This window comes from Pelodiscus sinensis, chromosome 14, assembly GCF_049634645.1.
Source record: "Pelodiscus sinensis isolate JC-2024 chromosome 14, ASM4963464v1, whole genome shotgun sequence".
In the NCBI taxonomy this organism is placed as follows: Eukaryota; Metazoa; Chordata; order Testudines; family Trionychidae; genus Pelodiscus; species Pelodiscus sinensis.
Window position 1 is genome coordinate 8,751,097 of NC_134724.1, and position 21,426 is coordinate 8,772,522.

At 41.6% G+C, this 21,426-nt stretch overlaps 1 protein-coding gene across 1 annotated transcript in view; it reads left to right on the top strand.

Moving 5' to 3' along the window:
* Nucleotides 1-887: 887 nt before the first annotated feature.
* Nucleotides 888-21,426, top strand: part of IGF1R (insulin like growth factor 1 receptor) — a 293,701-nt gene continuing 273,162 nt past the window's right edge. Inside the window, exon 1 of the mRNA XM_006129225.2 lies at nucleotides 888-2,237. Within this exon, the coding sequence (XP_006129287.1) occupies nucleotides 2,153-2,237 (85 nt within the window). The 5' untranslated portion in view covers nucleotides 888-2,152. The remainder of the gene's footprint in view (nucleotides 2,238-21,426) is intronic.

The window sequence follows — 21,426 nt, forward strand, 5'->3', positions numbered from 1 at the left end:
TCAATGATTCTTTGATTTATAATGGAATTATTTTCAATTTTACCATCAGTTTGTGTGTTATTAAGAGATCAGGCATTTTAGCTGGTATGGCAAAAGAGCAAAGTAAAAGGGTGTAGAGGAGTAAAAGTCCACAGGGTTGCCCTGGATGGCTTGGATGCCTTAATTAAGGACCAGTTTTTAAACATTTTCTTTCTCTTGATGAAAGATTTTTTTTTAAATCTACTTGCTCAATGAAATCTTCATTTTAACATTTTTTTAACTAATCTCCCTTATTGAAGCTGATCACCGGAGCCAACCTCGTCCGTATGCATGTTTGCTTGTGTAAGGCGACTAGGTATTGCTTTGGACGCAGGAGTGAGCCTGCAGGGCTGCTGGAAGGCCTGGCAGACACAAAGACATCAATGCGTTGGTTTACACTCTGTTCACGTCTCGAAGGTTTTCCTTGCAGCCATGAGGACTTCCCTCCAGCTTCGCCTCCGCCCCGCCCTCCCGAAAAAAAAATCATCAGATTCCAGAGCAGAAGCTGGCAACCTCTGCAAAACAAAAACACCGGCCCACTGAGCTAGTGCCATGCCAGTCAGACCCAATGCTATTCCTCCTTGCACGACAGCGGGATGCACGAGACCAAGGCATGGGTGCGTGCGCGCAGAGGAGTTGTTGCAGCCTTACGTGCACTTTGCACGGGGCAGACCTAGAGGGGCTGGGCGCGCGCAGCCCCGTGCACTGGGGCCCGGCTGCAGCTGCAGCAGCAGCAGCGCGCGGTCAGCCCATGGGCGAGGGCGGCAGGGGCCGCGCGCTCTGCTCTTGTCTCCGCCGCCTGGGCTCCGTTCCGGACGGCGCCGACGATTCCTCGCTCCTCTTTTTGCCTCGCGCCTACTCCTCCTCCTCCTGCCCGCCGCTGCTGCGCGCGAGGAGCCCCGGGAGCGCGTGCGTGCGCGCGAGCCCCCCAGTGCCAGTGCAGCAGCAGCAGCAGCAGCGGGCGCCTCTTGTTTACCAGCATTAACTCCGCACCGTGCAAGGGAGCGAGCGAGGAGGAGCGGCGAGGGGGGGAGACCCGGCCAGCCCCGCCGCCAACAGCGACAGCCTTAAACCCCCAGCAGCAGGGCCTCCTTCGCCACCTCCCCCCCCCCCCCTTGGAGGAATTACGGACCCTTTGCAACCAGCTCCTGGGCTTTGACCTTCAGCAAACCGGATTCCCCCCCCTTTTTCCTAGCAGCATTCCCCCCTCCCGCCCCTGTCTTGGGCTGGACAAGAAGGGGGGAAGGTTTGCAGCGCGCACACACGAGCGTCAGTTGTGTTTGGATGTTTGTGGCATGGAGAAGCAGCAGCTAGCAGGGATGCGAGGAGAGCAGCAGCAGCAAGAGGTGGAGGAGGAGAAGTGTTGAGCTGCTCAGCTCTCCCCGCGACCGCTTTGTGTGTTCTGGATTTGTGTGTCTGTGTGTGTGCGTGTGTGTGGGGGGAGGTTGTTTTTTTGGAAGGAGCCTGGGGCAGCAGCAGCGCTGTGAAGCTGGGGAAGCCTTTTCATTCATTTTTCTCCCGCATTTTTTAGGGTCTTTCGGTCCCCCTCCGACTTACTTTTGTGCTGGGGGGCGCTGCAAGGGGGGATTCCCTTGGGAGCAGCCTCTGCTCTCTGCTGAGGGGAATCAACTGTCTTGGGAAGCTTTATTGCCCCTTCCCCCATCAGCTTGCTTTGCCCCCCCCCCCGCTTTTCCCATCCGGTTTTGTGCGTGTGTTTGCTGCGTCTTTGTGGGGTTTGAAAATGGAGGCTGAAGATACAGACTGCCAGCCCCAACGTGCTTCGTGTTGGTTACTCCGGTGCCCCTTGCATCCCTGCAGGCAGCGCTGAGGGGGGAGTGTTGCTCAGCGCCCCCCAAGTATCGCTCGTCCTGGGGGAGCCCCAGCCCGGCGTGGTTATTGTTGTCCGTGCGTAGCTGCTCCGGAAGCACCTCCGCGAGGGGGAGAAACACCTTTGAATTTGCAAACCCAGGGGAGGGTGTTTTTGTGTCTGCGCGTGGGAGGAGCGGGGTGATTTTTTTCCCCCTCTCTCCCAAGCTCCCCCCCCTTAATAGAGCTGGTGTGTGAGTGGAGGGGAAGAAATTTTGGACTTTTTTTTGGGAAAAGGGGATCTTGTCCATAATTTTAAAAAAAAGGAATGAAGTCTGGCGCTGGAGGAGGGTCCCTGACCTTATTTCTGCTCTTCTTCGCCACGCTTTGTCTGTGGCCAACAAATGGAGAAAGTGAGTATTTGGCGTTTCATTGAAACCTGCGGGGTGCAGGGAAACGGGGTGGTGGTGGGCGCGCTTGTTTTGCACTGCGGTGACTTTTGAGTTTCAAAGGCTGCGTGCGTTTGCCTGTTACTGAAGCTGCCCCTTAAGCACATTTAATACCTTGAGTTCAGGCTGCTCTTTCCTCTCAACTCACTTGCGGTGCTTGGCTTGGAAATTCGTTTACCAGAGGTTAGACACTCTCCTGTTTCTGAAGAGTAATAGGTCCACTTGTTTCCTGCCCTTACCCCATAATCTTGTCTTCTGTGTTAATTTCTGTAAGCCTCTCCAGATTTCCCCCAGATAGTTAGATTTTAAACTCCCAAGACTTGTAAGGTGCTCGGTCAACATTGCAAGGCCCAGAAATGCATGCTTTGACTGTTTATAGGGGAACAGTGACTTTAGTAACTGAATGCCTTTTTTAAAAAAAATCAGGTGTTAATACCTTATCACTGAAAGAATTTCAGTAAACAAGCAGATACTGTGTTTTGTTTTTACCTAGCGTGGCTTTCCCTTCTTGGGATGCTCAGATGTAAAAGGATTATAGTCAGCATACGAAGATCACTTAATCTCCTAATTACTTTGTATAGATCTATACAACTTGGCGTGTGTGTGTGTGTGTGTGGGGGGGGGGATATGGAGATGGACGCACGGACTGACACATTGGAAGGACTAGGGATTTAAAGATAAAGAAATCAATACATTAGAAGCTCTGTTTATACCTAGAAGTGAAGTTCTGCGGTTGCTTTTAAAAAAAACTAGCGTGAGTTGTTTTCTTCTCTGTGTTTAAATTCTGCCTTGTGGAAAACGTGGTTCATTGTGTGTTTGTGCGTGCGCGCTCTGCAAATGGTTAAGTCTCTAGTGCACAAAGATGTCTGATGTGGCTTCTTGTTGCTGTTTATCTTTTCGGAATCGCAGGGTCTGTCCGTATTGTTTGGGAGTTGCAAAAAGCCCCGACTTCGGGTTTTTGTTTTTGTTTTTTGCATTTCAAACCTGTGATTATATTATCGTGCCCGCCCCCTTCGGTTGCAGGGGAAAATAGAAGGGGTGTGGATGGTGAGAGCTGAAATGCACTAGATTGCAATTATCTGCATATTAATCGGTGCGGATGATCAGTTTGCCTGTTTTGTTAGCTAAGATTGGATTGTTGGCCCCTAAAATTAACGTTAACTTTGTCCCCCGTTTTTGGCGGTGGGAGTGGTGAGATTGGAGGGACGGTTGTTAAATGGGCCTTTTTATTTCAACCATTTTCACATTGTGCTCGATCTCCCTCTGTTTGTCTTTAAGCGTTTGTGCAGACAGGAGGTTTCCTTAAAGCTAGATCCATTCCTACTAGCTGAATAGTGTAACTTTTGAAAAATCTTGAACCACTGGTTAACGTAACCAAATTTTACTTTTTAAAAGGTGTGCGTAGGAGAGAGCGTGTTGCATCTGTTAATATCTGAGGAAAGAATTCCTGAAACTAAAAAGAAAAAAAATCATATGGGCAAACCCTTAAGTAGTAGATTTAGCTCGGAAAATAAGTTCTGTGGATGTACCGGCAATTAAACCAGTTGTAGAAATGTTTTGGGCAAGGCTAGGGTAGATGGAATCTTTAAGGCATGTTGAGTAATATTGTATTTCGTTAGACAGTGAATGCCAATTAACTCTTTAAAAGTCAGGGCACAACTTGGCTTTTAACATTGTGATGTTGGGTCAGCAAGGGCTGGGGAGAGTGTTTCCTTTCTTGGATAAGTAAAACTTTTTAGCTAGAGTTGCTGTCTAGAGAGGAGAGTATTCTTTAGGATTGAAAATAAATCCCGCAGAGCTTACTTTTTTGGGGTGTTGTGCGCTGGTGGCTAGAAGAATCAAGGGTAACAGTGATTAATAGGTGTAAAAATAAGCTTTTTTTATTAGTTTAAGAATACACTGGACTCATATTCTTAAATTATTTCTATTACCCAAACATCTTCACATGAGAATGGTTGAAAGAAGAAATATTCTCTTAACAGAGGCAATACCAGTACAAAAGATTTTATTTTTCAGTCATTTGAAATGTATTTGGGCCATCTAACTAAAATGACTCAGCTCACATCTCTCAGTTTATTTTGAGGAGGATCCAGGCATTTGAGTATAAGATGAGAAGCTTGTTTTTGCTAAATACTGCCTTCAATTAAACTGACTTAGTAGTTTGCAGTTGAATATACTTTGTTTTTACCAGTTATTACTTATAGAACTTTGCTGTTAAGGGAAAAATGACCCCTGCACAGATGTTCTGCATCTGTTGATATTTTCTCTTCCCTCAATAGAAGAAGGGAAGATTAATCTTATTTTTGTTTTTCATATATATAATGTCATAGCTAAAAACACTTCAGTTTCTGGTCAGACAAACAAGACATTTCTAAATAGGAATACCCTGGACTTCAAAACAGGCACAAAACATTTTCGTAAATACATCAACAAGTGATGAGATTTAATGAAAATTTTTTTTTAAATGCAAGTGGTTTTCCTTTTAAAGTTCCAGTTAGCAACACACACACAAATATTCATGGTATAGAAACGTTTTGTCAAAAGAGCAAAGAAATCCATTCCTGAGATGAACTTAGTATGCAGGTGTGGTAGTTCATGTGGTATGTAAGGTAGCCAGGTATTGAGAGAAATCCTTTAAACCTTGAAGCAGGTTTAAGATGCACCCTAAACTCATAATACCCTTTTTTTTCCTGGGTAAGATCATCAGTATGGAGCAAATAGAATATTGGCTTTAGATTCCTTACCCGGCTTAGGCATTAATGAAAGGAAGAAACTGAAAGGGGTATCTTAAAAAATTAGACACTCAGAATAAAAATACCATTAGTATGGTGTCTGCTGTAATAGTTCTCTGGGCTTATAATTATGTCAGTGAATGTGTTCATCTCAGCTTTGAGCATTACTCCATACATACAGCCTACATTTTGTTTCAGATGTTAACAGTAGTACATGCTGGCATCTTTGGATTCATATTTCAGGATGCATAGTAAAAAATCCTTATGAATGTACTCACTGTACATGTGTAGCATGAATATCAATATCTCCTAATACATTTGGTGATAATATATAGTAAGCTGAGTGAGTAACATAGTTTTTTGGACAATTTAGATACTGAATTTGAGCTGTTGGAGTATTAAAGGAATTAATGTTAATTAGATATATTGGAAATAAGAGAAGGACTATTTTAGAGGTTATCAATAAATGACCGTTTAGAATCTATTGTAAAAAACAGTGAGCTAATCAATGTGAACACCAATAACAAGTCTAAAGTCACACGTTAAAATCATTTTAGTAACAAAGTCAAGAAAAGGGATGAAAATGGTGGAAATTCTGCTTTATTTTAACACAATGTGCTAAAAGAATAGAACATAGGATGTGTTAGGGAATGAGGATGCATAGTAGCTGATTTAATTGTAAAATAAGTATTTCAGGGGAGAAATGGTTTTCTTCCTATAAAGTAAAGGAAGTCCAACTAAGGAGTTTGACTAATGACAAAAATATTGTTAGAAGAGAGGGAAAAGAAAAAGGCTGACAAGAGTGAAGAATAAAATCAACTGGTTTTAACTTCAGTGACACAGAAGAAATTAGGTTTTTGTGTATAGAATTCACACTATTCCTCTAACAGCCAAGTGATAGTTGAACATGTAATTCTAATAACATTTAGTCATCCTTGTTAAAAACTAATGTTAGAATGACTCTAAAATGTGAGTCTAATCATTCATTTTTGCCTTTAATTGTCTGCACACTAGATTTGTTTCCATAAAGCCTATACTTTTAAAACTTCCACAAGAAGAAAACCTTGTTAATATTAAAGCCTCTCTACACTGTTAACTAACGAGTTAAGCTGAATGTACTTTATTTTGGGTGGAGTTAAATAGTTTCAAAAAGTTTTTTTAGCTTTACTAAATTTACATTTAATAATGTATCCATTTCTCTTCTGCTTAAGAAAAGGTAATCTCTTTGATGATTTGATTAAAATATTAGTATTTTAGGTGTATAAATTATTGTGCTGAAGTTGTAGATCTTTTAAAAACTATATTAGTGTAATTAAGAACTATTTTTCAACTAGTGAGCTTCTTCCGTAGACTCCAATTTTACTGGTGGCCATTGCAAGTTTTCACTTGGTGAGTTGAAAGAAAATGGTTAATGGATTAAAATAAGTTATATTGTAGGTAGTTTTCTATAATTTGTGAACAGAAAAAAAATGAACTTTAGGAGGCAGAAATATTGTGTAAAAACATTCCTTTCGCTCTTTGATCAGTTCATGAGCTTTCATGAAAAACAGCTTTCTTTTAACCTGTTTAGACGATCACGTGTGATGTATGCATCGGGGTTGTTCACAGACTAAATGGAGTAAAATGATTTAAAGCAGTAGGAAAAAAATCCCTGAAAAGTATATAAATGAGTTTTGTAAGCAAAAAATTTTGGGTTCACTATGTGCCTTGTCACAAAATGCTGAATTTTCTCAATAAGCTGTTAAAGATGGTAACTTATTTATCTTTCTTTTTTGTAATATAACATGTCACCTAAACTGAGGAAATATTACAAACCTTTGAAGCCAACCCTTAAACTTTGGATTATGAATTCAATAAATAATCTATTTTAATTTGAGTATACCTCTCTTCTGTTTGGAAACATGTTATGATCTTGCTTAATAGGAGCTGCCTTAATGTAAACATCATCCTTGGCAAATGCAATTATGTATTGAAAAACCTGATAATTGTATCTCCCTAACATGAAAACAAAAAAAAACTTGTAAAAAGTTGGATCTCAAGTGTTTTGAGCAATGATTAAAGTTGTGTTTGCAAGTATGTGTGAATTCTGTTTATTGAAGGTCTTCTGTCAAAGATTGGACTTACTCTAAGGTTCCCTTACATAATGATGAGACTTTTCGGCTATAATTCCCGTTTGAAGGTACATTGGAATACAATGATCATTTTGATGGGGGTAGATAGAAGTGATTTTGATGTATTTGGCATGGATAATTTTCTTAGCATTGTAAGTTGTGTAGACCACCTTTTTTTGTTTTTTTTGTTTTTTTGTTTTTGCGCAGAAGGCTAGGTGGGTTGGTTTTTATGAACTATAAAAAACATTTTAAAAATGGGTGTTTCCAATACCTTTTATTGTGCAGAAGTAACAAACAATAGTTCATTAGGAGGCACGTTTGTGGTTTTTAGCTAGCTTGCTTTGATACTGTTTTCTTAGCCAAGAGGCAGCAGGTGTTATCTGAGCTCAAAATCAGAACAGATTTCATAGTACTATGTATTTTGTGTATCCAAAACTGTCTGGAGCAGACTTTGAAGACAGTCAAATGAATAACAACATAGGTGTAAATATGAACATATTATATGCTCTGCAAATGGACTATACTTAGGCAACTCCTCAGAAGTCATAAACAGGCTAAAAAGTTATTCAAGGCAGAGCTGCTAATGTTTTTTTTAAAGGTTTTGAAAGGAGAGTTTGGTAACTTGTTGCTATATTAGGGAGAGAAATTGCTTTCCAAAAGCTGTACTTGTTGGGGGGTGTCATCTAGGTTTTTGTTCAGTCTTTTTTTCAGGTGACTTCACAAACCTTCACAAATACTAAATCTAAGCAATGCCTCTAGATCTGTTAGTTAAATCACTGATTAATTTTAACTTCAAGGTACAAACAACTTTCAGAGGACAAATACGTAAAATTTGTTGGTATGCTGAAAGCAAAAACCTGGCTTTCTGTATTTTATAGGTATGTTTACAGAAGCAAACATATTAGTTTGCTTTTGACAAAACTGTTAAGAAGCCCTAATCTAAATAGTCACTCACTTTTGATTTTTTTCAAAAAGATCAAACTACCATATTTAACTGATTGTGCCATTCTTGTTTGGCTGGACATTAAGAACATCAGTGTGCATTGTTGTGTGTCAATGATTTTTTTTTAGGCTACTTGTTGATGATGTCCAGCCTTTTAGCATGTTTAATATCTTTGAATTTTTCATACATCAACCCAGTAAGCTCCTTACCCCTAATTGGTGCAGTATGATCATACCTGAACACAAATCCAGGGATAAATAAGCTTTGAAAGTGTTGCAAAAATATTCTTGCAGAGACATAGTATAATTTGACTAAATTTTTTAATGTAACTCATTTCTTTAATTAGAGGATTAAATGGATTAACATTTTTCTTTGCTGAGAAGTTTGTTTTAAGTACCACATTTGTAGACATTGTATTGTTCAGATTTCTTTGAATAAAGGTGCATGTCTTCTACAAAATGGAGAGAAGCTCCTTTTCCTCAGGGAATTAACATAGGCTGTTAGTATATTTCTGTACTGTGACTGCAGATGAAATTAAGTACACGTTGAATCTCTCTAGTCTGGCACACTCTGGTCCAGTATCATCTGTGGTCTGGCATGATTTTAGTTAGCGGATGCCCACTTATCATGGATGTGGCCAAGTTTCCCACAGTTTCATAAAGTTTGTATACAGTCACCAGATCTGGCTCTCAGTGTTGTGTGCTGTTGTTCATCTCTCATTTATCCCTAAATGTCTAAGAGACCAGTAAGCAGTGGAAGTGTTGGTTAAGCTGGTAGACAGTATTGATCTCCTGTGGTCGGGCAAATTCTCTGTACTACTAATGATGCTACTAATTCTCTGTACTACTAATGATGCTATTTTCATGTTTTGTCTTTTTTTAGTGTTGTTGCAGGAGTTCATGTTGGTAAAACCATCTAGTTTGTAAAAATACTTGTTTTTGGATGAGTTCATCTCCCACATGATGCTGGCAAAGTGATTTTTTTTCAATTGAAATAGCTCTGAGACCAGTCAGGGAGAGTGGTATCTGCAAACCTGTTGTTGGTGTCATTATATGCTATAAAGATAGCTTTGTTTATTTAGATGTGTGAAAATCAGTTCTGATCACAGTGCTCTCAGCAGTTAGGGTTTTTAAAAAATTCTTAAGTTACTGTACTTCTTTTATTTGGAAAGAAGGAAAAAATGTGTCAGAATGTGGGAGCATATAGATCGTGCAAGTGCTCTTCTATTTCTGGAGATAAACTTGTGTGACTGTGCTATATTTTTTTCCTTTAATTGGTGTGCTGACCTTCCTGTTTTTCTCCAACCATATTTTCCATAATTTGAATAATGTAGTTATTAAATGCAAGTTTGTGTAACTTGTGATTTTTTTTTTTCATGTTGAAGCAAATACTCCAGTGTTTTCAGAATAAGGGAGGATTTTTGAAGGTCAAGTACTGGAAGAGTTCAATATGTGATCTGAAATAGTCCAAATATCCTTTGTCCGTTTAAACTTGATGAGAGCACAATCTTTTTGAATCAGATGTTCTATACCTACTGTTAAGTTTATAAGCTAGGTATATACAAATTACTTTTTAAATGATTCATGATACTGTATTGCAAATATATATTACAATTTTAAAACAAATTGCTTTATAGTAAGAGAACATCCATAAATTAGAGTGAAGATGATGCATTTTTAAAGTATTGTTTTAATTTGAGATGGTATTGTAAAACACCAGGTGTAAGTGGTGAGCATGTAAATTTGAATTAGTAGAGTACAAAGTAGGTTTTCATTGTTATATTCAAGATTTGTTGTATTTTGACACTGCACTTGTAAATGGTGAACTGCACAAAGTGTCAGAAAGGTAATGGGCTCAGGTTCAACCCATAATTAAAATTAGTCATACACGAGCCATATTGGAAAATGTTAAGTGTGTGGGGTGGAAAGGCAGCATGCTGTACATAAAACAATGTGAAGGAGCAAGCAGCAGGATATCTCGGTAGTGCAGTGTTGCGAGAAATATTGCAAAAGTTAACTACACATTGTGTGTGTTTCTTGTTGGTTTGTGTTGCTGTGTTGTGTGATATCATCTTGTTGGTAAAATACGTTTCCTTTTGTAGCCTACATCTGGTTAACTTCTAGACCTTCTGAAACTGGGTGGATTGAGACTTCTTAAGCTCCATATCATATTAGTGGCAGTAGGAACATGTGTTGGGTATGTCTAGTGAATTTATACTTTTGATTTTAAAAACAAAAAATACAGCAAAGGTCTTGTTTGTGGTTGTAAGAACAACTTTCCCAAACATGATCCCATGCAGTGTTGTTTTCTTGGTGTGAGAGGACAGGTGCCTCATTATTTATTTATCAGGACTACTTTGAAATTAATACTCTTCTAATCTGTTTTATGGTAGCTATTCGGAAACCAAGAGACAGTAGTGAAACTGGCAAGAATTAAATCAGTTTCATGCTAGAAGAGCTATGAGCCTAGGTAGGGGCTGAAGCTATTCATGGAGGGAGGAAGATCACCAAAGTGGTGTGTGTAGCAACCTCTGACCACTATATAGCCACATGGTGGGGGCTTCTAGATACTAGAAGGATCTGGTTGATGCTGGGGTCATGTGTCTCCAGTTGAGAATCCCCACTCATGGAAGAAATTAGGCATCCCCAGACAGTCTGGGACGTGAACCTGGTAGGAATCGCAGCATCACCTCCCTTACGTTGTTGGTAGAAGAGAGGTTTAGACTTGTTAGCAGGGCCTTGTCCTTGGACCTTATTTATGGGACTACCCTTTTGCACTTTTGAATCTTTCAAACTCTGTCTTCATACCAATGATAAGTTGATCACCTGCTGCTGCTGCCATTAACCCCCCCATCCCCTGCAGTCAGCTTGCTCTGGGTAGGAGGAGAAAGGGCCATAATAAAATTCACATCTTTGCCTAATGTTTTCAAATGCCATACGTTTCCATTGGGATTAGATCCATTCCGAAAATGCCACTGCAGTCGAGAGAATGCAGAGAGAGAGAGAGAGAGAGAGAGACTTGTGATTTGTAGATTTTTAGCAGAAGATTTGTGTTAACTCTATTAGCAGAAACCCAGTTTAAGAGCTGGAAATTCTTCAGTGCACTCATACCCAGTCACATGCATCAGTGTCAATCTCCTCTCTAGCAGATGGGAGTCTTCCAGAATTTTGGTGATTATCCCTTCTCTCTACCAGGAGAATTTTTGGCTGTTCTCCAGTTGTTTCCTGTTTCTAGCAGGTGGAAGCAGCCTGTGGTTCTGTTAGTTTGTAGTAAAATTCCCTCCCTCCCTCAGTTTCTGGTGCTTGAGAATTTTTACTGACATAAGTGTGTGTGTGTGTGTGTGTGTGTGTGTGTGTGTGTGTGTGTTTTTATTGCTTCCTTGTGAATATCTGGTCTCCCAGGAGAAACTGAGGGAAGGGGCCTCCTAGCAGTGTCAGGGGCAGATGTCATTTGCTGTTAGTCATGTGTGATTGTTTATTTCTTCCTTTTGCTTCCCCTTTTGTGAGGTACTAAGATTGGACTGAGGAAAGCCCTGTAAACCATCATGGAGGAAAATGCCAAAGGGAAAGCACGCTACCAATCTTATCCCTGGTAGCTAGAGTTTAAAGCAGGGTTGGGGGAACCTATGGCTTGGGGGCTGGATTTCCCCCCCCCCCCTTCAGCTTGCCTGGATCTGGCCCCTGAGGCTAGGGGCTCTCCCCCAGCATTGGGAAGCCCCATCCCAGATCCTAAGGGGGCCCACAGAATCTACTAGCCTGCCCCCCCACCTGGCTTTGCTGTGTGAGGAGAATGTAGGGAGTGTCTTTCTGCTTTTCAGTTGGGGGTCATGTCACTGAAGTTTTGTTTTGTTTTTTGCTTCGCACTTTTGTGTGCTTCCTAACTGTTTTTTCTGTGGGTTGGTGGCCCCCGACCCAACAGAGGTTCCCTATCCTTCAATGAAAGCCTACCTTTCAATATTCCCTGTGGATCCCAGTAGAAGAGAGTTTTTTATTAATATATAGGTCATCTTTCCCTCTGGTCCTTCGTGGGCTAGACCAAGAGTGGAGGTTGTTGGTGCATCAACTTCCCTAGCGAAATTCCAAAATTAGGAGAAATTAATTTGGTTTTGAGGTGTATCAAAACTGAGACATGGCCTAGTTTTGTTTGAGGACCAGGCAGGGATTTGAGCCAGTTTGGTTTGTGACTCTGGGAGTGACTGAAAGTTTTGGGACAGAAACTGGATGAAAAAACTCATTCGGTTCTGTCCAGTTCTACTGTCTATTTTTCATGTGCTAGCAAAATGCTGTTTGAATTTTTACCACAGCATGGGAGGTTTAATAAATGCATAAACCTCCTTATTCATACTGATTCTTTAAAAGAAGGCTTATAAAACACCCTTTTCCCTTATGTTTTAGATGTAAACATGTTTTAGGTGTAAATTGCTAGACTCACAGTTAAAATCTGAGGTTGGGTCAAGCCTCTGAGTCTGTGTTTTGATAGTCCAAGCAGTCTGTAGTAGTGCATAAATATTTTCTAATAGGTGGCTCATTAGCGAGCGATCATGCAGCTGCAACAGAAATGGCAAGAAATACCCTGGCAATGGAAGAATTTCAGTGTTTGTATTGAAGATGGGTCTCTGAAAACGTCTGATTTAAAGCTATACAGGAGAGTTCTGGTTTTGTATGCTTTTATTTTGCACGTATCCAGAGATGAATTTTTTGTCCTGGTGGCTCATTGTTTAAATAAACATGTTGCATTCTCAGTAGAGGAGGTTTAGTGCCAACTGCCCACTGATCAGATGTATTAGCATTTTGTTGTTAATGCTAACAGAGCAACAGCTTTACAATTCAATACATTTGAGGAAGATTATGAAGGAATTTGGGATGGGTCACAATCAGCACTTCAAAAGCAACAATGTCAGACTTGCTCTGCAGCACAGCATAGCGCCTATGGAAAAATACTGTCATCTTAACAGATGCAGTGATATTTTGGAGGTTCCGCTATATAAATACATGGTCTGTGGTTAAATTGTGATGGTAACAGATGCCATCTCTGTACTTAATTCTTTCATCTCTGTAAACAACGTTAAAAAAAATCACAAACCGCAAAGCATCAAGACTGAAAACGTACCTTTGCTACGTTGTTGGGGCAGTAATTTTTGGATAATATCCCGTGTTACAGATGCTCATTTCATTTTAGACATTCCGTTGTGCAGTTAGACTAAATGCTTATCTCTAAGGAGGAGTCTGGTAAGATCACGTGCAATTGTCTGTAGCTATTAACAATGTTTGTACTGGTTCGAGTGGAATAACATATTATTTTATAGAAATGCCAAGTAGACCGAAATCCAGTTTTGTTAATCTGGCAAAAAATGTATCCAACAATTTTAATAAATAAAAACATCTTCAAACCCAACAACATCAGAAAGAGGAACTCATTTCAATGGGTGATGAGCCAGCATTGTCTGAGGTGTTGGTGCTGTTCATGTATTTAGCATCAATACTAGTATTTGGAAATTATCCACAGCACATTGCAGTGTGTGTATGTGAGAGAAAGAGACTTGGAATGTTTGAATCCAAAGTTATATTGCAGTGCTGCAGTTGCATTCCCATTTGTTTCTCTTTCCAAATTTAGCCCTGTTTTAATATTGCTTTGACAATTATAAATTGTGGGCTTATTGTGTGGGTTTTTGTTTTGAACAGCGAATAAAACAACATAGCAAGATGATGTCGTCATAATCTTTGTAGCTGATTTTAAAGAAGAGGGGATGGGACAGTTTTATGAGCAACAGTATTGGTAGTCCACCCTACTAAAATGGGCTGGTCAAATATGCTTCAGAAGCTGATAACATGCTTGAGTTGAGAAGAAATTTATTTTGTTGCATGGATTAGCATTGCATGGATTTACGTTAATTTGTAAATTAAGAAATAATTTCTGACCTTAAGTGACTTAATTTCATAAATATTTTGAAAATGTGTTTTGAAATCGTTTGACTCTCTTTAAACTGGAGGAAATATTTTTATTTTTCAAGCGAAGCAAGGTGCTACCAGGCATTCCAAGATGCGTGCACAAATTTGTTCTTAGCAAAACTGAGCCTGGGTGTTACGGAGTGTTGGGTGTTAACTGACTGAGGAGGCAGTGTATATAATTTTTTTTTTTAAATAACCAGCCCTACCCTAAAAGAATGGTAAGGTTGCCAAGTCAAGCACACAAGTTAGGAAATGCTAGAATTAAGGTTGCTCGTGCAACCTTAATGCGGTCTCCTTGTGCTTATGTATTATGATAGTCTTTAATTACATCACCACATGTTGTTTTTTTGCAGTAGGATCTCTGTCTCGTTTGTTGCTCAAGAATGATGGTTCTCACAAAATGTAGAATGATGAGCATAAAAATATTTAATTGTTAATTGTGTGGCCTGAGACTTTATTTACTGGTACAACATCTAAATCTTGAATGCAGAATTGATGTCCTCATGGACTTATGTATGGCACTCACCATTGTAGTAGTCAAGTCAACTGTTCCCAAACTGTGGGTTCCAAACTCTGGTGATCAGTGGGCAAAAGCAAACAGGACACATGACCAGTTTTGCCATAAATGTCAAAGACAGCTGGGAGAAGACTTAAAAAGGACTGCCTTGACCAAAATGGGATGTATGGCCACCCTAAGCATTTTATATCTTCACAGCGTAATTCGCATTAATATCATTTGTGGTTGAGACGTCTCAGAACTTTTTTGAATAAGAACTTGTGTGTGTCTGGTTGGGAACCAAGAAAATGAGTAACACACAATTAGTGCTCCCTTATGAGAAGTTTGGTGCACATGACTTGCCTACCAATCCACAGGATCTTGTTGGGAGAGGCAGGATAAGATTGAGTTCTGTGGGGTGTTCAGGTACTGCTGAGTGATTTTTTTTTTTAAATAAATAGTTTATTCACCAAAAAAAAGCAATTTTGGTTTACCCAAAATGTTGCAGTTTTGAGAGGAATTTGTGGAATGGTTTTGTTCAAAAGTTCTTTTTTGTTTTGTTTTAGTTTTGGGGATGGTAGGCACTATTCACACAAGGGCTGGAAGAGATGTTGGTAGTGGCACCCACTTAGTAATCTTTAGTTCATTGGTTAGGGCATTCACCTGGGATGTGGGAGATCTGGGTTCATTTCTCTCCTCTGCCTGATATGGAGGAGAGATTTGAACTTGTGCCCTAGATATTGGACACTTCACTCTCTTCCTCTAGTCCAGTGACTATTCAGGTGTTTTATACATAGAGGAACAGCTTGAACAGGAGAGGATGAGGGAGCTGCCTCATATTGTCCTGACCACTGGGCAGTGCGTCACATTTGTGCCATGTGGGAGAACCAAGTTCATATACCTTTTCTACATAAAGTGGAGGAGGGGAGAATTGAAACTGGGGCGTGCCCTAACCACATAAGACAGGTACTAGAGTTGTCATCGTGTAGTCTACTACATGATTAATCAATAAGCCTTGACTTACTGGTTAATCTTAGCAACTACACACATCTCTTCCACCCTCCCCCCCCCCCCCCCCCGGCCCGCTGCCTCATAGGCGGTGGGGGAGCGGGAACCCTTGCCGTTGAGAAGCTGGCTTTTAAGCAGGCTTCCACGAGCACTGGATCCGCCTGCCCTCCCCCACTCCGACACTGCTGCCTCTGTATCATGGGGTGCATGTGAGGAGCTGGCTTTAATCAGGCTTCCCATGAGTGCTGGATCTTCTCCCCGCTTTCCTCCCCCCCCCCCCCCCCACCTGTGCTGCTGACTGATAGAGAGGCAGCAGTGCCAAGGGTGAGGGGGACAGGCTAGAGCTGATATGTGAGAGGAGTTGCCTTTCAAGCAGGCTCCCCTTGCATGCTGGCTCTGCAGGGAGGAGCAGGCACGAGGTGGTGCTGGAAGGAATTGGCTTAAAAGGTAGCAGCGGGGTGGGGGGTGGGAAAAGTTGCCATGAAGCAACCTCTGTCTGAGGTGGCCCAGGCTCACTGTGGGCAGGGGCTGGTCCATGGTAGCAGCTCCTGTTGGCAGGGGATCCGAGCTCCCTGCGGAGCAGCCTCTGTCTGCAGTGGAGCTCAGACCCCTGCAGACAGAGGCTGCTGCCAGCCTAGTCTCTGTCCATGAGAAGCTGGTTTTTAAACTGGCTCCCCTCGCGGACCAGCTCCCTTCTGCCACCCCCATGCTGCTGCTGCTGGTAAAGAGGAAGCAGCGCAGGCTGGTAATGGACTCACCAGGAGTGGGGCCGGGAGCATACTGCTTGCTGGCCCCACTCCATGGGGACTATCGAATAGTTGTGCGATGGCTAAGATTTCTTGTGGTTATACAGCTATTCAGTTACATGCTATCTAACATACCTAGTAGGCACCACCTCTTCGTTGTCCTCCAGATGTCTTGTTACACAAACACCCCTTCCTTTGCTTTTATTTGAATAAATACATTTGGTTCATGTGATCAAAAATTATGCCAGCTTTTTTGGTTCACTGGAATTTGTAGGTTTGGTTTGAGCCAAAGTTTTTGTAGAATGTTTTTTGGGACTGCCAGCTAACCAAAAAATTAGCTATGAACTTGTCTGCACAGTCGAGTGAGCAAACTCTCTTCTCTAAATTGCTTGGGTACCAGTTGGGAAAGGGGGGGAAAAGAATATCTGGTCTCATGATATGGAAAAAATTAGTCTGCCTGGATAGTTAAAATTTGGAAGCTATAAGCAACTGAAGGCAGGGTCTCAGAATGGGAAGTGTTAGGGACCCTTCACTTTAGGTGGGGTTACCATTTCCATATATTATTCATTATGGGCACTACCAGTTCCACCTGTGCAACTAATGATCTTTTCTTTTGCATGTACCACTGAGCCCTACGAATGGAACTGATTTGTGTTTGTGTAATCATGCTGTCCTTCAGAGCTTATAAGCCTCAATATTACTTCATCAGTGTGAATGATTTTTAGTGTGTAGTGGCATATGATAGTCCATATTTTATGAAAAATTGTCTTCTCCCTTTTTGTCGGGGGGGAGACACAAGGAGTGGAGAAACCTAATAACCTAATGAAAGTCTTTTCATACCCATGGAAGAGCAGAAAACTTGGTGCGTATATTGGATTTACCTAGTAGTAACAAGAGTCTGAAGTGTGGGCATTATAGAAAGCCTTAAAATAGACTATTAAAATAGATGGTATAGCTGGACTACAGCCTACTTGCTCCTGTAAAGCTAATAATTGAATCCACTTGGGGCTTTTTTATGGGAGAATGGACAATTGTAAAATTGTATCTTGCTTTCAGGATGCTTAAATATTCACCAGTTTCTATGCAAATCCAGACAGTAGGTAAGTAAGTGTTAATTGTGTACAAATCAAACTTACAATTTTAAATCTGACCTTGCTCACATGCTCACTTACTGCTCTTTACAGCTAAATTTTAGGCTGACGGGAGTTGAATTGTGATTTACGATCATGGTAATGATCCACTTCTTCTATATTCCACTATAGTTAGTGTGAAAGCAGCAACTGAGGTCTTTGGAATGGGGTGATGTAAAGGAGGGCGGAATGGAATGGAATGTGGAAGTGATGGTATTCCAAGGAGGTTGGTACTGTTAATGACTCTTGTACCACTATGAACAGTGTTTGCTTGCAACAAAATTGGTGTGGGTAGCTGATTTGTTTTGTAAATAAAAGCCCTCACAAATATTTTGGAGGGAGTCCCGGGTTGCCTTCCCTTCCAGTAAGAGGTTTTTTCACTGTTCTTTGCAGATTTTTCCAGGCTTGCGTTGCAGGGTCCTCACTGGCTCTACAAAGAGTGGTCCTCTACAGTATTTTAGCATTTAGAATTTTCTTCTTGTAGGTTTTTTTTGCTAACCTCCATTTCCAAGAGCTTGTGAAATTCTGCATCTTGTTCAAGGGGTGCATGAGACAGTTATGGGGCAGAGAGAGCATGGTATGTGTCCAGGTCATCCTATGCAACCTTGCCCAGTAGAAAAAGGGGAGTGAACATAATTAACATACTTAACTTGAACCTCTTCAGGATGCCTTCATATATTCAGAAGCAAAATAGCACAAGATTTCCCTGTCCTGCCCACTGCAATTTTATTCAGGTCACCTTTAAAATAGCCATAACATTTATCATAGGCAAAGCCTGATATTGAATGTTATTATTTATAGTCAAAATCCTTTGCTAACAAAGGGTTCTAAATAGGGATATAAGTGACTAGTCCGCTATCTGATAAGCTTTTGCTTATTGGATAGTCTACTAGTTGCTCCCCCTGCTGCCTCTATCAGAGGTAGCAAGGGGAGAAGCGGGAGCTGACTTAAAAGCCGGTTCCCCCCTGTACCGTCTCTGTGGGGAGGCAGGGGGGTAGTGGGGACCAGTCCTGAGCCGGGAATCAGCTGATTCCCGGCTTGTGTCTAGTCCCAGATGCATCTTTGCTTTTTACATTTATTAAGAGCCAACAGGTTCTTAATACATTTCAAAGGCTAAAGCGCAGCAGGAGAGACCCAGTGCGGGACGGGACAGCTGATTCCTGGCTCTGAAATGGGAGACTATGACCTCTTCAGTGTTTTAAGCAGCAAGTAGCTTCTTATAAAAGTAACCCAAATTCTTCCTATTTGCTGATAAAAAGCAAATGACTGCACTAACTATCAAAATATTCGTGCACCCTATTGCTTTCTGAACATTCGAGAGAGCTGTCCAAACTGTTAAATGGATAGTGTCTATGGCCACTGCTTACTTGCTGTTGGCAGTGACAACCAATAGTGATAACATACGTGAAAAAGACAGGGGAAGCTGGAGGCAGGATAGTCTAGAACAGGAGTGGGGAACCAAAACCCCGGGGCTGGATGAAGCTCTCTGCTTGCCTGCATCCGGCCTCCAAGACGTAGGGCTCCCCCGTCCAGCATTGGGGAGCCTGTGCTGTGCTCCAGCTCTTCCCCCAACACTCCCCTGCTCCTGTGGGGCTGGAGCACCCAATCTACTAGCCTGGGACCCACTAGGCTCTGGTATGCAAGGGGAATGTGGGGAGTGTCTTTCTCCTTCTCAGTTGAAGGCCATGTGGGGGGTTTTGTGTTTCTGTTTTCGTTTCTCTCTTGTATGTGGCCACTGACTGATTTTTTTTCTCTGGGTTAGCGGCATCTGTCCCAAAAACGGTTCTCCTCCCTTGGTCTAGAAGAATGGCGACTGATGTGAACAGAGGGGCACATAGCATGAGACAGAGGTTGTTGCATGAGGCAGTGGTTCTCAATCAGGTATCCAGGAGCTGCAAGCTGGTTTCAGGCCCCCACAGGGCTCCTCACCAAAGCGAAAGTCCATAGCCCTGGTGTCACCTGGTGGGTTGAAGCAGGGAGTGGATCTGAGGGGCTGAAGTCAGGTGCCTCGAGCCTCAGTGGAGCTGAGGCTCGGGGCCCTGAACCCTGGTGCTTCTACAGGGCTGAGGCCTCAAACCCTGGCACCCCCTACTGGCCCCAAACCCCTTACCCGGGGGGATAGAAACTGAGCCCTCATCACGCAGACTGAAGCCAGGAATCCTGAGGCATACCCCCACCCTGACTGGGCCCTGGAGTTTTTATAGTATGGTGTGGGCACCTCAGGAAAAGGTTGAGATCCCCTGGCATAAGGGAGATGACTGATATCCCAGCAGTTTTGAGAGGCAGGAATGCCATTGACCAGGCAGAGTAGAATCTGCATTCAATTGTATATCTGCCCAGTTGTGACCGCAAGCAAGTGCACCTTTGTGCCATCAGATAATCTAAAGACCTCAGTCTATTTCAGAGGAAAGAGCCATGTAGCTATTAGAGGAAAATGGATGCGTTCCCTTCTGTATCTGTCATTTTTAGGACTGCAAAAATGAGAAGGGGAAAGGAGGTCGTTCATCTCACTGCCTGAGGAGAGCTTGGCTTTCAGAACTTGTAGACATGACAGGATAAAACTTCCAGGTTTCATAAGTACCAGATGTCCAGCTTCCTTATTCAGAAAAGTTGAATTTAGTTGCTTGGATTTTGAGGAAACACCGAAAACAATAAATTACTCTGACAGGGTGTAAAAGACTCTCCTTTGCTCTGGAAAAAGTGTAACTAACAGAACATAGTTAGTTGGACAGTTGCAATCTGATGGAATTTAATGGAAAGGGCATTAGTTCATAAATATCCCAGAGATGAGGTTTTTTTGGGATGGTGAGAGCCTGGAATCTAATTGTCACGGTTTGATAGTAAGGAATATAAGGAATATCCTGGAGGCATCAAGGAAGCGATTTACTGACATTTTGACAACAAAGGTATAAATTACTTAAAAAAACCCCATCGTTTTAAAAACTGCAGTACAGCCAGTTTTTGATTAGTGCGATGGACCTCTCATTGTCTCAGAGCAGTGTATGTTTGGTAGAAGCACTTTAAAAATTCCAGAGTAATGAGTTTTTCATAACCTGCAGGATCTTTGATGCGGCACAGTTAGTATCTTCGTTGTGTTTTGCGGTTTGGTGTCAGTGGAGGGGAAAAAAGTGTTTGAGGAATAGTATATATTAAAATGCTTTGTATAGCCATGGAAAATCTGCCGTCCCAAATTTCTGCTGCTCAAAAATAATCCTGGTAGTGGTTTCTGTTAGCATTGGCTGTGGCTAACAGAAGGAAAAGCTCTTACACCTTCATGAAGGAATACAGTGCATTGCCTTTTGAAAATACCCTGGAGCGTAAGGGTTAATTACAGCCATGCCTCTTGCCTTGCTTGGTTAAGTTTCAGAAAATAATGCAAAATGCCTAGCATTTCTGAAATTCCTGTCCCTTTCAGTTCATTGAATAAAGTAGGCAGGATGTTCAAGCTGACCATTGGAGGGTCAAATCCTTCCCCTCCCCCCCACTTCCTGGATCTGCAGCTTTTTCAGGATTTGTAATAGGACTAATGCTGTTTGACTTTTTCCCTCCTTTATTTGAAAGCATCCATTGAAGAGAGAGAGAGAAAAAAACTGTGTTTCCTGTTGCTGTAGCTTGAGAGTTTGGGGAATAGATTTTGGAAGCTGAGCCATTTAAGGGCTTTCAGGGGAATTCTTAAGAAGATGTTTTGGATTATTGCATGAACTAAACTCCTTTCCCTGGTCTTAAATTGTTTTTATTTTGCTTTCTTGTGAGAATTACCAGGTGCCAGGAACTTGACTAGCTTGGGGTAGCATATGAATCTGTTTTGAACTGTTTCTCTTACAACTCTGGATATTTTGAAGAGGAGGCTCTGTGAATTATACTATGTTTCTGATGTGGTAATTTGCGGAATGTAAATTAGTGAGAGAAAATAAGTACCTCTCTACCTCTGGGTGTATTGAATAGAGAGTGGAATCATAATCAGATTTTTGATGGCCATCTGATAAATGAACTCCTTTTCACTTTCAGGATTCTATACTGATGCATCCCAGTCTGCAAC